The sequence below is a fragment of the Diplotaxodon limnothrissa genome, linkage group LG7, assembly GCF_057381915.1.
Source record: "Diplotaxodon limnothrissa isolate DT_005_m linkage group LG7, D_limnothrissa_male_GT1.1, whole genome shotgun sequence".
Lineage (NCBI taxonomy): Eukaryota > Metazoa > Chordata > Actinopteri > Cichliformes > Cichlidae > Diplotaxodon > Diplotaxodon limnothrissa.
Genome location: NC_140602.1, coordinates 51948377 through 51963259, shown reverse-complemented (window position 1 = coordinate 51963259; position 14883 = coordinate 51948377). Strand labels below are relative to the sequence as shown.

General features: G+C 41.2%; 1 protein-coding gene across 1 annotated transcript; it reads right to left on the bottom strand.

Annotated features, from left to right (window-relative positions):
- Nucleotides 1-341: 341 nt before the first annotated feature.
- Nucleotides 342-14215, bottom strand: ark2ca (arkadia (RNF111) C-terminal like ring finger ubiquitin ligase 2Ca). The gene is made up of 8 exons (XM_085359897.1): nt 14101-14215; nt 7086-7386; nt 6874-6999; nt 6600-6729; nt 6411-6515; nt 6085-6180; nt 5885-5985; nt 342-4318 (listed from the first exon to the last, which is right to left on the bottom strand). Exons 1-8 carry the CDS (start codon nt 14159-14161, stop codon nt 4201-4203), a joined length of 1038 nt encoding a protein of 345 aa, XP_085216023.1. The 5' UTR covers nt 14162-14215; the 3' UTR covers nt 342-4200.
- Nucleotides 14216-14883: the final 668 nt, after the last annotated feature.

The following is a 14883-nucleotide window of genomic DNA, read 5'->3' as shown; positions in this document are numbered from 1 at the left end:
AATGAGGATGTTTATACACATTTTTGTGTTTTAGAGTCCTGACTTCAGTTCAGCAGATAAGACTTGAGGTGAGGAGGAAGAGGATGACTTTATATCCAGATGCTGTTGCCTCTTTTCTTTGTGTTTTCACTTCTTTGGTAAAGGAGATCCCATCAAAGCTGACATGTGGGTGATCTCTAGCCACATACGTAAAACGCTATAAATTTATAAGTACAATATATATTTTTTTCTCTATAAAACAACCTGATGACCTGACTTCACCTTTAACTAAGGATGAAGTACAAAACTGCTGCATTTTGAGGGGTTAAAAAAAAAGACAAAAGAAAAAATAGGTTCACTTCCATTTTACCAAGTTTATTACAAAAAGAGCACATATAAAAGGATAATATACAAGCCATGAAATAAAATAAAAATTAAAAACAGAACAGTTTGGGTTTAGCAATGCAACCTTTGAGATCATTATCATCATTATTAGTAGTAGTAATAATAAATAAAGTACAAAATTCCACCAAATGTAAATCTAACATTTACCCATAACAGGCTCATCCACTTCATCATCAACACGCTCAAAACCATTTTAATGCGCTATTGCTTTAATATTAATGATAAATAGTTCTATTTTCAGATAAAATATCCTATTTTGAAAAAACATTGCGCAGTCACAGCTAAACAGCAGGTTTTCATACAAGGATGGCGGCAGCCCTTTCACTGGCACTTTTTGGGATAGTTTCTCTTCACTTGTTGGTTTTTGTCAGATTCAAGCAGCAACAAAATTTATAATTTTTTTTCTGTTATATTCTTTGTATATATTTTCACCATATACTATGAAACCATTGCGACTACACTGAAACCTGAGAAAACATGCATTTGTTTTTTGTTCTTTAGAAAAGGTTGTGCTTTAAATCCTTGCCTTCCTTTTTTAGACTGTGAAAGCAAACAGAGAGAGAGTCGGAGAGGAGGGACGGACGGTAAAATCAAACGGAGACGGAAAGAAGAGGAGAAAACAGAATGGAGAAGTACATCGAAAGGACCGCTGTAAAGCCCACGGTGAAACATGCCTCTTTATAGTCAGAGCTATTTCCACAGCAATGCAGTGCTTCGGTACTACAAACCGGCAGCTAGTTTTTGGACAGCTTGACTTGGATTGATTGATTATAATGGCTTTAGTCAAATGTTGTCTCAGCTCCTTCGTTTTCCATTCACTTAATTAACTAAGCAACCAGTAAGGCATGGTGGATGGACTGATTGTTGTTCATGGTTTCCGTTATATGGAAATATCCCCTAACACTTAAAGCGAGGCACTTGTTATGCTTAAATCTACAAAGCATTTCGGGGAAAAAAACAACAACATAAGAAACCAACGAACAGAGAAACACTAGAGAGATGACAACTGAAGAGATAACACAAAGAGTTAAAACAAAGGAACATGTTTCATTAAGACCCTTAGTGCATTGTGTGAGAAGCAGAGCATAAAAAAATAAAAGCCAGTTCATTTAAATAATCTAAAATATTTTTTTTGCCAGTGAGAGGGTTCCCATTTTAAACAAGTTAGTGCAAAAGAAAGAAAAAAAAAAAAGAAAAAAATTGTCACAAACCAAAACCAATTCACTTGCAGTTTGTTCACTACATCACAGCATGGGGGATTGGAGAGATTGCATTGAATGGAATGTAACCAAGATCCACAGCACCACATGAAAGAGAAAAAGAGACATAGAAGACAGGAAGAGAGAGAGAGAAAGAGAGAGAACGGGCTCAGTAGCTCAGCCTTGGTCAGTAAACGCACAGCCAGCTTGTGGAGATCAAACAGCAAAACTTTTTTTCCTCTTTTTTTTTACTTTTAGTGTTCCGAAAAAGTACAACTGCATGCAAAGCATTCCCATTTAAAACAATGCAACCAAAAAACATGAGGTATCCATTTTTTAATAGCCTTTTCATGTTATATTTGTAAATAAATAAATTATGATTCAGTCAACCCAACTCCAGAAAAAGAAAAAAAAAAACTATATAAAATTAAATACATACCCACAGTATCTACAGTTAGTAATAAATTATGATTGTTAAATACTTAAGGCATCTCAACTGACAACACCCTGTGTAAACTATGACAACTTTCATCACGGATGACTCCACTACAGGAGGAGGCAGTGTCAACACTGGCAGTGCACAAGACAGGAAGAAGTAAGCCTTGTTAATTGAGTCTCTGGGCCAAGTGTTACCCTTGTTATATGCTATCACAGTGCAGAGAGGACAATGAGGGTCCTAAAGGCGTCCTGTAACACACGCGCGCACACACACACAAACACACACAGCTCTGTGGAACTGAAGTGACAAGCTGACACAAAGGGTAAAAAAAAAAGAGAGAAGAAATGGTGATAGAGAGAGTGTGTGTTTTAACAGCCTGAATGCTTTCCTGCTGTCCTGTCGTCTCGTGTCTGTGTGCACTGTGAGAGGGAGGCTGCCTCCGTCGCACCACGTTTCTACATGTTCTAGCAAATACAGCATAGCAACCAGCATAGCAACCACGAGGGGAGGTCTGTCACACAAATATAACACAAGATCAATACGCAAGCTCCTCTCCCAGCTCAAAACACTGCATGAATCCGTACCTATATATAAACCAAACGCGATGCCGAGGAGAAACTTTTGTTGCTATAACTATCGTCACATGTGCTTGTTCTTTAGGCAATAAGGTAAACATCAAAAAACAGGATCCCAAGGTCGCCACCAAAGGGAACCGGATGACACGCGCTACAAGTCAGGGGAGCAAACCACTGACTTTTTAAAAATTATTATTATTATTATTAATATTTGTTAGTGTTCAGAAGATAGTCACAGCTCAGATTAACTAAGTCATGCACAGGCGTCTCTGTACCTTTTAAAAGTGAAGAAACGCTACCACAGCCAACAGCCCCAAACCCAAAAAATGAAACATGCAATCTTCCTTTTTTGTTTTTTAGTGTGCACTGTTCTGCCACTGGCCTAGTGCCAGATGGAAATGCAGGTACAAGGGCAGCTAAATCCTCCCACCTCGCTCTGCAGTGCATGATAGCGTCTGTTGTTCATCCCTTTTCAGGTTTTTTTGTGTTTTTTCTTTTTGTTTCTTTTGGTTTTGTGTTGTATAAGCACTCCAGTTGCCGTGTTCTTCACCTAACACGTTTGTGTGAGACGCAGTCTCTTGAAGTGACACATGGCATGGGCAGTGGACATAAAACCTGTGCGGAGATTCAAGCTACACTGTGACATAATGCATTTTGGTGAAAACACTATTATTTTTTGTCTTCTTCTTCTTTTTCAATTTCAAACACAAAAACATCGCAGTCACTGGGTTTTCCCTGACAGTGAATGAGACCTAATCACATCACACCATCTGCACATGACACCAGCCCAAGGTAAACGCACAACTGTACTGCGAAATGTCAAAAGCTGCATGAGAGAATTAAAACACCCAGCTAGCTGGTGCTTGGCCTCGAGGAGGTCGCACCAGATCTCACTTATTGGTTACTGCTACTCTACTACGACCACAAATGATCTTTAGGTAAACATGGCATCAGAGCATTTAGATTCTGTTAAGCTTTCTTGCGTGGCAGAATATTCATTTTGATTGTGTTTAAAAAGAGAGAAATATATATTTGTGTGTGTGTGTGTGTGTGTGTGTGTGTGTGTGTGTGTGTGTGTGTGTGTGTGTGTGTGTGTGTGTAAAAAGAGAGCAAGAGAGAGAGATTGAAGAGAAGAGAGAAAAGTAGCCAGCTAGGTCTGGGGTTATGTGTTTTCTAGTCTCAGGACATTAAGTCATGGCTTTGAGGACATGCTACACAGCCCCAGGCTACCTACAGTACAACACCACAACAGCAACAACAACCCCACGTAAGACCAGCAAGCTACAAGTAAACCCTGTGTATATGAGTATGTGTTTGTTAGTGTGTCTTTTGCTTCCAGAGGGATGTGCTTCTATATAAAGAGAGTCCTTTGCGGCCTCTCCGTGCAGTTAGTTTTCCTGGCTTGGCTCAGTAAAGCGTGACTCAGAAGGGTGGTGATGTCACATGAAGTCTGGAGACATTTGGCAAAGCACCCGACGGGAAGGAGGAGGTCGAGGGAGGTGGGGTGGGGTAGGGTAAGGTGGGGGAGGCTGGCGAGCCGGGGGTGGAAGAAAGCAAGAATCGCACCACGAGGGCGACTGAATCACGAGAGTGTCGAATCTCATCAGCTGTCGGGGTTCAGCTGTGTTTCGATGTCAACTCGACAGATTGGACACTTTCTGCTGGTGGCCAGCCATTGGTCCACGCAGCCCTGGTGGAAGAGGTGCATGCAGGGCAGCCTCCTGCAGGATAGGAAGAGAGACAAACTTTAGGGTCAGTGTGGATTCACATGACTGTGTGTTACTTTTCCAGTGCATACAGTTGTGAGCTTAAAAAGACCCTCGGGGAGTTAATTCTGTTCATTCAGGCATGTAGAGACAACTTTTGTTGTTGAGTAGTCAGTCCCAAATGCCTCTCAGACAGCTGAGACTCTTATGTTGCACACCGATCCTCTCGCCTCACCCAGGGGGACAGTTCTTGTTACCTAAAAATTCCCTCCCAACCACTGTTTCAAATGCATGTGCGTAATGGAACAGAACATTTTAGGGATTATAATTCCAGCATTTGAAAAGCAGGTTGTTGCCATGCTTCTGCCTCTGCATAGAGGCTACTTTTGGCAGCACCATTTTCACAAGGGGTCACTGCAGCAGGTAGTTCTGCATGTTTGATCAGTTTTATGGTGGATGCCTTTCCTGATGCAACACTAAAGGGGATTTTTGTCTCCATGTGAAAATACAACTATCAAAAAAAAAAATGTAACTAAATTTTGGTATGTGGGTGGCTTGAGATTGGACTATTTCTTAGCCATGATCAGCAGCTTCCTAGAGTCTCAGCTATTTGTCTGGCAACAGTTCATAGCAGAGGCTCATTTATGCACACATGTGGTACAGGACTGGAAAGATTCTCATGAATGATTTGCTCAGAAGGTCAGCAGAAACACAATGGGAAGAAGTAAATACTTGGTATTTGTCAGAAATTCTTACTATATATTACATAGACAGTGGATGAAATGATGATTTGAAATGACTGCATTTCATGAAATGACTGATATTGGATTTATTATATTTACTTTTACAGGCCCATGCTCATGTTCTGACTATTAGTCCTTTATTGCCAGGAAGCCTGATGACATTATATCACATATACCATAGTTTTTAAGTATCAATTAGATGTTGCTGTCCTTGAATCAAAATAATATACATTTTAAGGTGTTATAGCTCTGTAAAAGCTAAAAAATAGTCCACTTTAGCTTGTTGGTAGGTGGTTAAGTAGCATCAGGGACCTAAGATGTACCTGTGTGCAACGTTTGGCTGCTGTGCTACAGACTGCACAGGAGGAGTTTGCAGACAATACACAGAGATGTGGTGTATCATATCATGATTATCAGTAAACCTGACAATAAGTCAGGTAAAGTGATATTTATTATAAAGTGGAAAACAAAAATCAGACAAAAATGTTAGAAGGCAACGCTGATAATGGTAATGGTACAGTAATTCCTGTAGTCGTGCCTCTTTTATCTCTTGCAATTGCTTGATGTCTCACTCAGGCAATTAGCTTATCAGTCTTTCAATGATGTCATATTGTCTACGATAATAGAAAAGGAAGTCCGGCTTCCATCTCGTCTTCCCCATCAGTCCCTGCTGTCTAGACCCATCCTGCAATGCATCTCTGAGCTAAGCTCATCATCTGCAGCCTGCAGCATCATGTTTCCCATCAAATCAATTTGGTATAGATTTTCCCATTTAACTCACTCAGAATAAGTGCACTTCTCTTTTTTATGATTTCTGGGTCTACAAAGTAATTATTACCTGACATCTTCTCCGTCCTCCAGCATGGACAAACATATGGTACATTTTTCATCAACATCTGTTTCCTCCTCCTCCCCAATCTTCAACTGCAGGGGCTTTCTCTGTTCGTGGGTCACATTACAGAGAGACAGAAATGTAGGGTCAAAAAAAAGGGGGAAAAAAAGCAAACGTTCAACAGATTTTTGTCTCATCTGCCATACCTTCTTGTATTTGTGTGGAAAAGTAAATCTCTCTATGGTTGTCTGAACAGCTCCTCTGCTAACGCTCCCCAGTCGATCCTCCAGCTGCAGCAGCTCCTGCAGGAACAGCCCAGTTAATAAAATGAACCAGAATGCTAAAAAGAGAAAAAGCTACTACATGGACAACAAATGGTTTGGTTCACTGCTGTTTTCATGGTCAGGAAAGAATGAAAAAAATCTGCGTATGAAGCTCATACTGATTAAAAGCTAGAGAACAGTTAGTACATATAACTTAAAGTGACACCGTGGGAAGGTGCAGAGTTTGATAGATGGACAGTCAGATTTACCTCATAGCTTTCTCGCACAGCAGTGGCGTGCCTCGAAGGATTTAAACTTTGCAGCGCCAACAGGTGAAGCTGGGGGTATGGGTAGTTTCTGATTTCATGCACAACCTACAACAAAATCCTTCATTATATTACAGCAGGAATATAGACTATCAAGCTATCCAAGGCCACCTGAGGAAGTGACCAACATACCACTTGTGCAGAGGATGTGTTCCTGGGAAAGTGATGCATTCGAGGGGAGGCCAGGTAATGCTGATAGTGCTGCGGAAGCTGCTGGAGCTGGTACTGATGGTGAGGGAGGCCAGCATCTACGCTGAGATCCCTGCAGAAAGAGAGGAACGTGGCTAAATTAACATAGCCCATGCCAGGCAATGTGGCAGACAGACAGATGGGTGGAAAGATAAAAAAAAGACGGGATCATTTCTCAACTCTGCAGGATTCTCGTTAATCCCCAACGGTGACTCACCAGTCGGTGCCTTCGGCCAGGTACCGCGGTTGTTGTGTCATTGGCTGAGGAACATGGAGGGGCGGGGAGTACTCGTAGCCCGAACGCAGTCTGTGAGGGTTCAGGGGAATACGCTCCTGGGCTCTTCTGTAATTAGATAGATTTGATTTAAAAATATCTCGGTTTTTTGTTTGTTTTTTTAGTTGTGTTTGTATGGATGCAAGGGTCACTACCTGGAGTGTGGGAGGATCCTGCGATGCTGCGCTTCGAGGAGCTGCTGCTGGATGAGGTATTGCTGGTGTAAGGCCTGAGGTAGGAATGAAGGCCCCGGCACATCCTGAAACTGAGGGGGTCCGGGCAGGGCAGTGAGGGGTGGATGGTGCGTCGGGGGCAGGTGGGTGGCCAGGCCTGTCTGCGGGGGCTGGCTGGCATGTCCTAGAGGAAACTCAGCTGAGATGGGCGCCTGGGGAGCACCCAGGTGAAAGTGTCGGCAGGAGGTAGCATGGCTGTGTTGATGCCTGGTGAAGTGCGCTCCTATTGGGAATAAATGCGAGGGATCAAAACGGAGCTGCGATCACTTTCACTGAAACTTACACGACAAGGAGACGAACCAACAGCACTTTCGCACACACTCGTAAAAAAGACACAAACACATTTAAAAACCAACCACGCAGAGAGGAACGTGACACAGGAAGAGACAAGACAGACAAAACAGCAGATGGACGACGCAGACATGGAGAACCCTGTGGAGCACCAACTAAACCCACAGACGGATTTCACTCAATGGTCTGCGTCTCCACTTGCCATGTGCAGCCAACAGGAAAGACGCATCCTCACTAACTGGGGGTCTAGGGTATTTCCAAAACGAATCCCAGCAAAACCAATAGTTTCAAACTCTGTTATTTTTATTGCGTTTGCTGTTTGAAGGAACATATTAAACTGAGGCTTTCTCAACAAAAGAGTCAGATAACAGTAATGCACCATAGCCATCAAGAAAGTCTGAAAAGTTTATGGGCTTTCATTTTTGTCTTCTCTCCACCCTTCCTATTAAGCAGAGAAGATGGGAGGTTGTGTGCTAGTCCCACTGAGTCACCTTGGTGTTGCACTTGCACAAAACAATCAATACAAATTACTCAGAGCTCACAGAAATGAATGCTGGAAGCAAGCTGAGAGTATTACTCCTTTAACTTCCAATTAAAGCTTCTCTAAATTTCCTCTGGAGAGGAAAGCAGACAGCGGGGTCTGGAGGACAGTGTATACGTAAATATGTCAGTATTGTGTCTTTGCATGTCCCGTGAATAAGAACTGCCCATTTAAACTGTTTACTCATAATCTTTCAAACAATAACATGAAGCCACATTGTAGATTTGGCTCTTTGTTAATGGTCTATGACATACTTAATATTTCCTGACAAGTTTAATTAACAGTAGCTGGTTCACTGAGTTGAGATCTAATTTAAAATTTAACAAGTGTGTAACATTTCTCAACGGCAGAAAAGGAAATATTGCTTTTACTTCACTGTTTTTTTAAGACGTAGCAAATCAATTAAGGAGAGTTAGATGTGCAGGGAAGTGGTTATGATTTGATAAAGTTCTGTGCAGATGAAACAAACGCATTTCCCAAAATGCTCTGTTTTTTGTTGCTGAAACGACATATTTCTCTGGCTTTGCTTTGTTGGATATAGCCTCGGGACATGGAAAGCCAGTGAACCCAGAGAGCCACGGGCAAAGAGAAAAACAGCATTTGGCTGAGGAAGTAGAGCAGAAATGGCAGACTGGTGGCTTGGATTGGTTAAAGGCTGTGCATCAGTTTTGCATGAAGCCTGTGACCCGGCAAAGCTGGACTGTTGTGTGGAGTTCAGGGTAAATATCAGATTATTTGTGTCTGGGAGCTTTTCACAGCATGAACTGCTGGCATTAATATTTGACGTACTGCAGAGCTGCCAGCAGCAGCAGCCCTGATGTTTCCACTGTTACATCTGAGGCTTTGTCTTTGACTCACAGACAGAAACACACACACACACACACACACCCTTCCACCTATCCTCTCCCCTCAGCTGCTGCACAGGCGGCCCCTCCCCCACAGCATGGCTGCAGCATGGTGTCCCACAGTGAGTGACAGCCAGCAAGCCCCACCCACCTGCGACTGCAGCAGTCTGACATGGAACCTCAACTCTTTTCTTTCTCTCTCCCTCCACTCCTCCTGAAGTCACTGCAGCTTTACATCACACCTCCTCTCTAACACACTCCTGTTCTCTGCCTGTCTCACTGGTCTCCCATTAGGCAGAAACCATCCCCACACCTGCTGAGGTCGCCAATTATAACACTCACCATCAGAAGGTGAGGATTAATGAGGCAAAATCAGTGCATGTGTTGTACAGCTGCACTTGGTGAAGAAAAAAAAAATCCAGCATAACATGCACATGCTTGGAAAACCATTGTGCTGACCTTGCTTTTCGTGGTTTTGTATCAGTGCAGCCGCACATGCAGTGCAGCTGCTGGAATATTTAGAAGTCAGCTGCAGAGCACACATGGCTGTGCCTCGGACACACCTTTAGCCTTTTTCAGACACTGCGCGCAGATGTAAGGTTCACGCAGCTGAGTCAAGTGTTAAAATGGAAGAAAAGCGTCCCACTTGGACACTTTTCAAAGAAGCATCTAATGCCACATTTAAAGAGAAACACAACAGATGTCTAAAAAACTGAAGATTTGATGAAAATGAAAAGTCATTACACAGCTGGCTGATGTGCATAGCCAGCATGTAAAGAGAAATGAGTTACTACTAACAACAAAAATGTGACTTCTTTTATTTCATTTGCACTCATTACTCAGAGTTTAACACATTATCTGTGCTTGAGAAACAACGTTAGCCTAACTGGGTTTAGTTATGCTGCTGTCACCAGCTAGAAAGGCAACATGAATATAAATGTGTCATGGTCCGTTGTGCTAATAAAGAAAAACACCAGCTGAGGACCTGACAGCATACCACAGAGACACGAGTTTAAATGCAGACTGAGCAGCCACCATTTAATTATTGAACCTCTGTATTGTCTTTGCGGTACCCATTTGGAGACTGCAAAAAGGAATAGCTAGACATTTAGGACTGTCTACTTGTTCACTTTGTGCTGGAGGTCAAGTCTATATTGCTCTTATAGCTGAGTACTGATGTTAAAGGCTAGAGCCAGGAGGCAGCAAACTCAATATGTAGGCAAAACTCACCAATTAATAGGTAGTCATTATCTCTTATCTAGTGGATAGTACTTTTACACTTTTCAGTTAAAACATGTTGATGAATGATTGACAGATGTGCTGGAAGGTAGTTTTTGTCTTTGTAAGACAAAGCCACTTGGTGGCTTTTGTTCAAGGCATCTTGCTAAGGTACAAGGTAAGGTAGCAGTACTGATTTTGTGATGAAGAGAAAAAAATGACTATCCTATTTTTCTTTCCTGTTTTTGTTTTTGTTGTGTTTTATATACACTCAGTTTGAATTGTAAGCTATACTTTTTAGGACAGGGGCCAAAAAGATGGGAAAACCCAGCTAGTAAAATGCCTGAAACCTCTTCTAAAAAACAGTATTGATTCCAATTGGGTAAACTGAAAATAGATCAATTTTGTAATTGGGTTTAAAAAGAGAGTCTTTTAGATGCAACTATGTTGAGTGTTTCACCAGTGTTTTTTTTTTTTTTCAAAGTAAAACACAATCTCCATAATCTTCCACTATCACTGGGTTATATAATCACCAGTTCAGTGTTGTTTAAAAGATTAAGGGAATTCTAAGAATTCTCTGTATTCAGGGGGGAAAGCTGAAAACCAACACTGAACGGCAGTGCTCTTCAGCGCCATTTCAGTTCTGTGGTGGAAATCTGTGAAGTGGACTAAACAACTTCTCAAAACCACTGTGAAAAACAAACAAATTATACATAAATATAATTCAGAAGAATGGCACCATTCCTGATGATATGCGCATACATTAGTGAGCAATATTATGAGTAACTTCACAAATCTTGATGGTGCTTTCACAAATCTGTGAAATCGCCATTAATGCTGAACAATTTGATATGTACAGGTATCGGATCAGATGACTTCTTTTTTGGAAAGCCTTTGCTTTTTTTTCAGCAAGACCGTGCAAAACAACATTCCTCACGAATTACAGCAGTATGGCTCTGTACAGAGTGAGTCCAGGGGCTAAACAGGTCAGGGCCATCACCCAGTATCAACATTCTAGATAATGCGAACCAAAGATAAATAAATAACATGTATATAACAAAGGGGGCTCTGAAGTGTTGAGCTGCTGAAATCTTACATGAAAACATGTTTCTTTCAAATCTACAGCAACCGGTCTGCCATAGTTTCCAAGCCCTTGAAGAGTGTTGTTAGAAGAGCTGATGCAACTCTGTGGTAAACATGCCCCTGTCGCAACTTATTTGAAAGATTTTGCTGGCATCAAATTCAAAACAAGAACTTATGTTTTCCATAAAGAAAAGGAAAAAGGCCTGAATAATCCTTAAATTCTATTTTGTGCTTCATTAATTCACTTTTATTTTATTTTTTAAATATAGGGTTTAACGTGCTTGCAAATTATATTGTTTTATTTTCATTTTATATAGCATGCCAGCTTTTTTTAAATTTTTTATTATTAAACACTTGTATTTTTTTATTTACTATTTAACTCCTTTTGAGTGTTTTTTTGCAATATACTTCTATTAACTATATTTAAAAATATATATATTACACATACCATGATTTCACCCATATTGCTCACAATGTTAACACCAATGATTGGCTGTGAGAGAGGCTGTGTTTTGGTCTATAGATAGTGTATGGATTTGGACGGAATGACAGCCTGTATGTAACAGGAAATGTCAGTGTCGAGGTTTCAATATCAAACATGCCTTTGCATTTTAAAAATGGAAAGAAAATGTGCTTGCCCCTACTCCAAAGTAAGCAGTGTGGCAACCTGAAGAAACTGTCAAAGACAGCTGAGAAATGAGAGCACATATAGAGTGAGGGGACCGTCTCAGTGACAGCACAGTGTGGAGAGAGGAGGGGGAGGAACACATGGAAATCAGCAAAAAGCACACTGAAGGTTAGGAAGAAAACTACAGTCTTTATTGGAAAAATATTAGTATGTGTGGCACTGTGTGATAATAGTAATAATAAGAGTAAGAGACTCTACATAAGCATAATAAGCATAATAATAATAATCCCATGCAAATAAAGACCAAAGGCAAGGCCTGACCATGCTCTCTGTAGGGTTAACAGAACAGAAGCAGCATCCAATGAGTAGATGTGTATGCTTACAGCACATTTCAGTACAGCAGGGACATCTCTTCACAAAGATTACATTGGAATCTGCTGTTCAATGTGGAAAAACAAAAGTATAAAATGACCATGCATTAGGATCTAATACAAGAACATAAGGCAGAAAAACCACAACCAAAGAATAAAAAAGACATTTTGATTCTAAAAAAGGAGATCTACAGCAGTGCAGGATATACACATCCCTGTAAAATGGATAGCATTCTGGAGGTGCTGGAGGTAAGATTTGAGAGGGAGTGGTAGTGGTGGTGGGGCGCTGCAAAAATGGCAAAATGGGTTTAGATTCACATCTCTCCAATTTATTGTGAAGTCCGCTCAGCTAGCAGGGACAAATGCTTTGACACATGGATAGGATTATGACCAGCAACCATTAACAGGTGCAGTGGACCTTCAAATGTGGGGAAAAAAAACATAACGTCGCCAAAAACAAAATGACTTAAGCGCTGCATGCCAATTAGTGATTATCAGGATAACAAGATTATTAGTAATAGCAATTGTAAAGTGCTCCTTTGACAACAAAAAGACGGTACAATGCACCTTTGTGAGGAGAGTAATCAACGAGTTCGATCAAGCCTGGCTGTAATCGAATCGGGGAGGATCAAAATGTATCCACTTTACAGAAATTTACAGCAGAATGTAGTCTATCCACACTGAATGGGAGAATCACAATGACAGTCTGTAGTAAAGTCTAACGCTACAATGGGTTATTCACTAAAGAGCAACATGACAGTTTAAATTAAGACAAACTGTTTTCTACAGAGAGTGTTATTCTTTAGTCTGTTACACAGAAGGATACGGTATGAGTGGGAACTCTGTTTTAATGCCAATGTCGTCTTCAGATGGAAAGAGGAAATGAGGAAGAAGGGGTTCACAATACAGCTAGATGCAGAGAACAGGCAGAGGCTACGGCAGACAGCAGCAGATGATCGTTAGCTACACAATGGAGGGGGACAAAGGTCTGAGAAATGCGGAATGTAGAGCCAGCCTCGATACTATGGAACAGGAAAAAAGAACACAAATAAAAGCACAATGAAATCATTGGTGCTACTGCATGTAGTTTTAACAATGCACGACAAATTACTATTATTATTACATAATCAACACAGAGAGCCCTGCTGCAGTGGAGGATGATGTTATTGTTGTTATGCCCTATTAAACGGATTTTATGCTGTTTCACTACTGGAGCACCTGCAGCGAAATTTGCAGGGAATTTTTTTTATTATTATTTTTATTAGAGGTTTGACGGGGACATGCTCCAAAAATGTTAAAGCCTATTCGCATTAAAAACCAGTCATATGCTTATACTAATTTACACCGATTAGCCTAATGCTGTCTTTCAGTGGAAGAACCATCCAGTTAAAGTAACTCGCAGAAATGAGATTTTTTTAAAGGATGCACTTTGGATTCAGAGGTCTACCCTAGCTTGGCTAAATTCATAATTTAAGAAACCCCTGTGGAGGTTGTAAGCTAAATAAAGCTGGGCTGGTATTAATCTGCCGTTGTTGTCCGGGCTGTAGTAGCTAGCGGCGACGGCACACACATAAACAAGGCGAAGGGATAAATAGATAAACCAGACAGAAGCGCGCTAGCCGCCGAGGGTAAAAAAGAAAAAAATGAAAAGGGGAAAAGAAAAGCTGCCGCTTGACAGCTGAAGTCCTTTTAGTGCGGTTTACAGGCCCGAAACACAACGTCTTCGTCGGCATTTGAGGGCTCACGTCTTCGGTCGCTTCATTAGCGGTCTCGGTTCGGCTACAGCTAGCAAGAAGGCTAATATAATTTCGGTATCGCTCGCTGTTACGTTGGCTCGCTTTTAGCTAGCAGGTGTCAGCTCTGTTTACATCATCTGTGGATATTTAAGACAAGTAATGAAGAAGTATTATTTCGGGGTTAGCGTTAGAAAAAAAAAGAGAGAACATAAAGCTCCTCATACCTCTGTTTCTAACTGAGCCGAAGACGGGGAGAACCAGATATCCGACATGCACTAAAACCATCCTGGGTCCTTCTTTGTTTTGTGCGCAGCCAGTAAGACAGATGGTCCATGGAAATGATCCTCTTCAGTCACCAGCACATTCAAACAGACTGCGCTGCCTGCACACACACACAGACCCCTGTAGCCAATCAGTGGAGCCTTCCGAGCAGGACCCTCCGGATTTGACAGCGGGATCCGCCAATAGGATCAGTGCCTGGGCGGAGATATCCTTCCCATCCGCACGCACAGTGCGGGGTACTTTCGTGGCTGGAACATTTAGATCTGATGGTACCTTATGGCTATAGTTTATCACGGAGCCTGAAATAAACGGAACTTTACCTCACCAGGCTTTACTCAAGTATTTTTTTATGAAAGTTTTGACTTCTGCTTCACTGCATTTATTTGACAGCTTTGGTGACTAATTGCAAATATTTTTCTATTTTGGTCTTCCTTGCCCCCCTCTCCCCTTTTAAAATAGGTTCAAGTTTTCATTACACTATGTTTTCGTTACACTTTTAAAATTGATGTGATACTACAGATAAATACTATACTGGCACAGTTAACAACACCAGTATTACCCAATATATGTATAAATTACAAAAACAGCAGCTGTATCCACAACAATAGTAATCAGCAGTTGCCCCAACTTGTCCCGATTATGCCTTTATATCAGGCATTTTCAATGCAGGACTTGAGATGATTCTGCTATATACATTACCTTCTTTACACGTAAGGCATAAATGT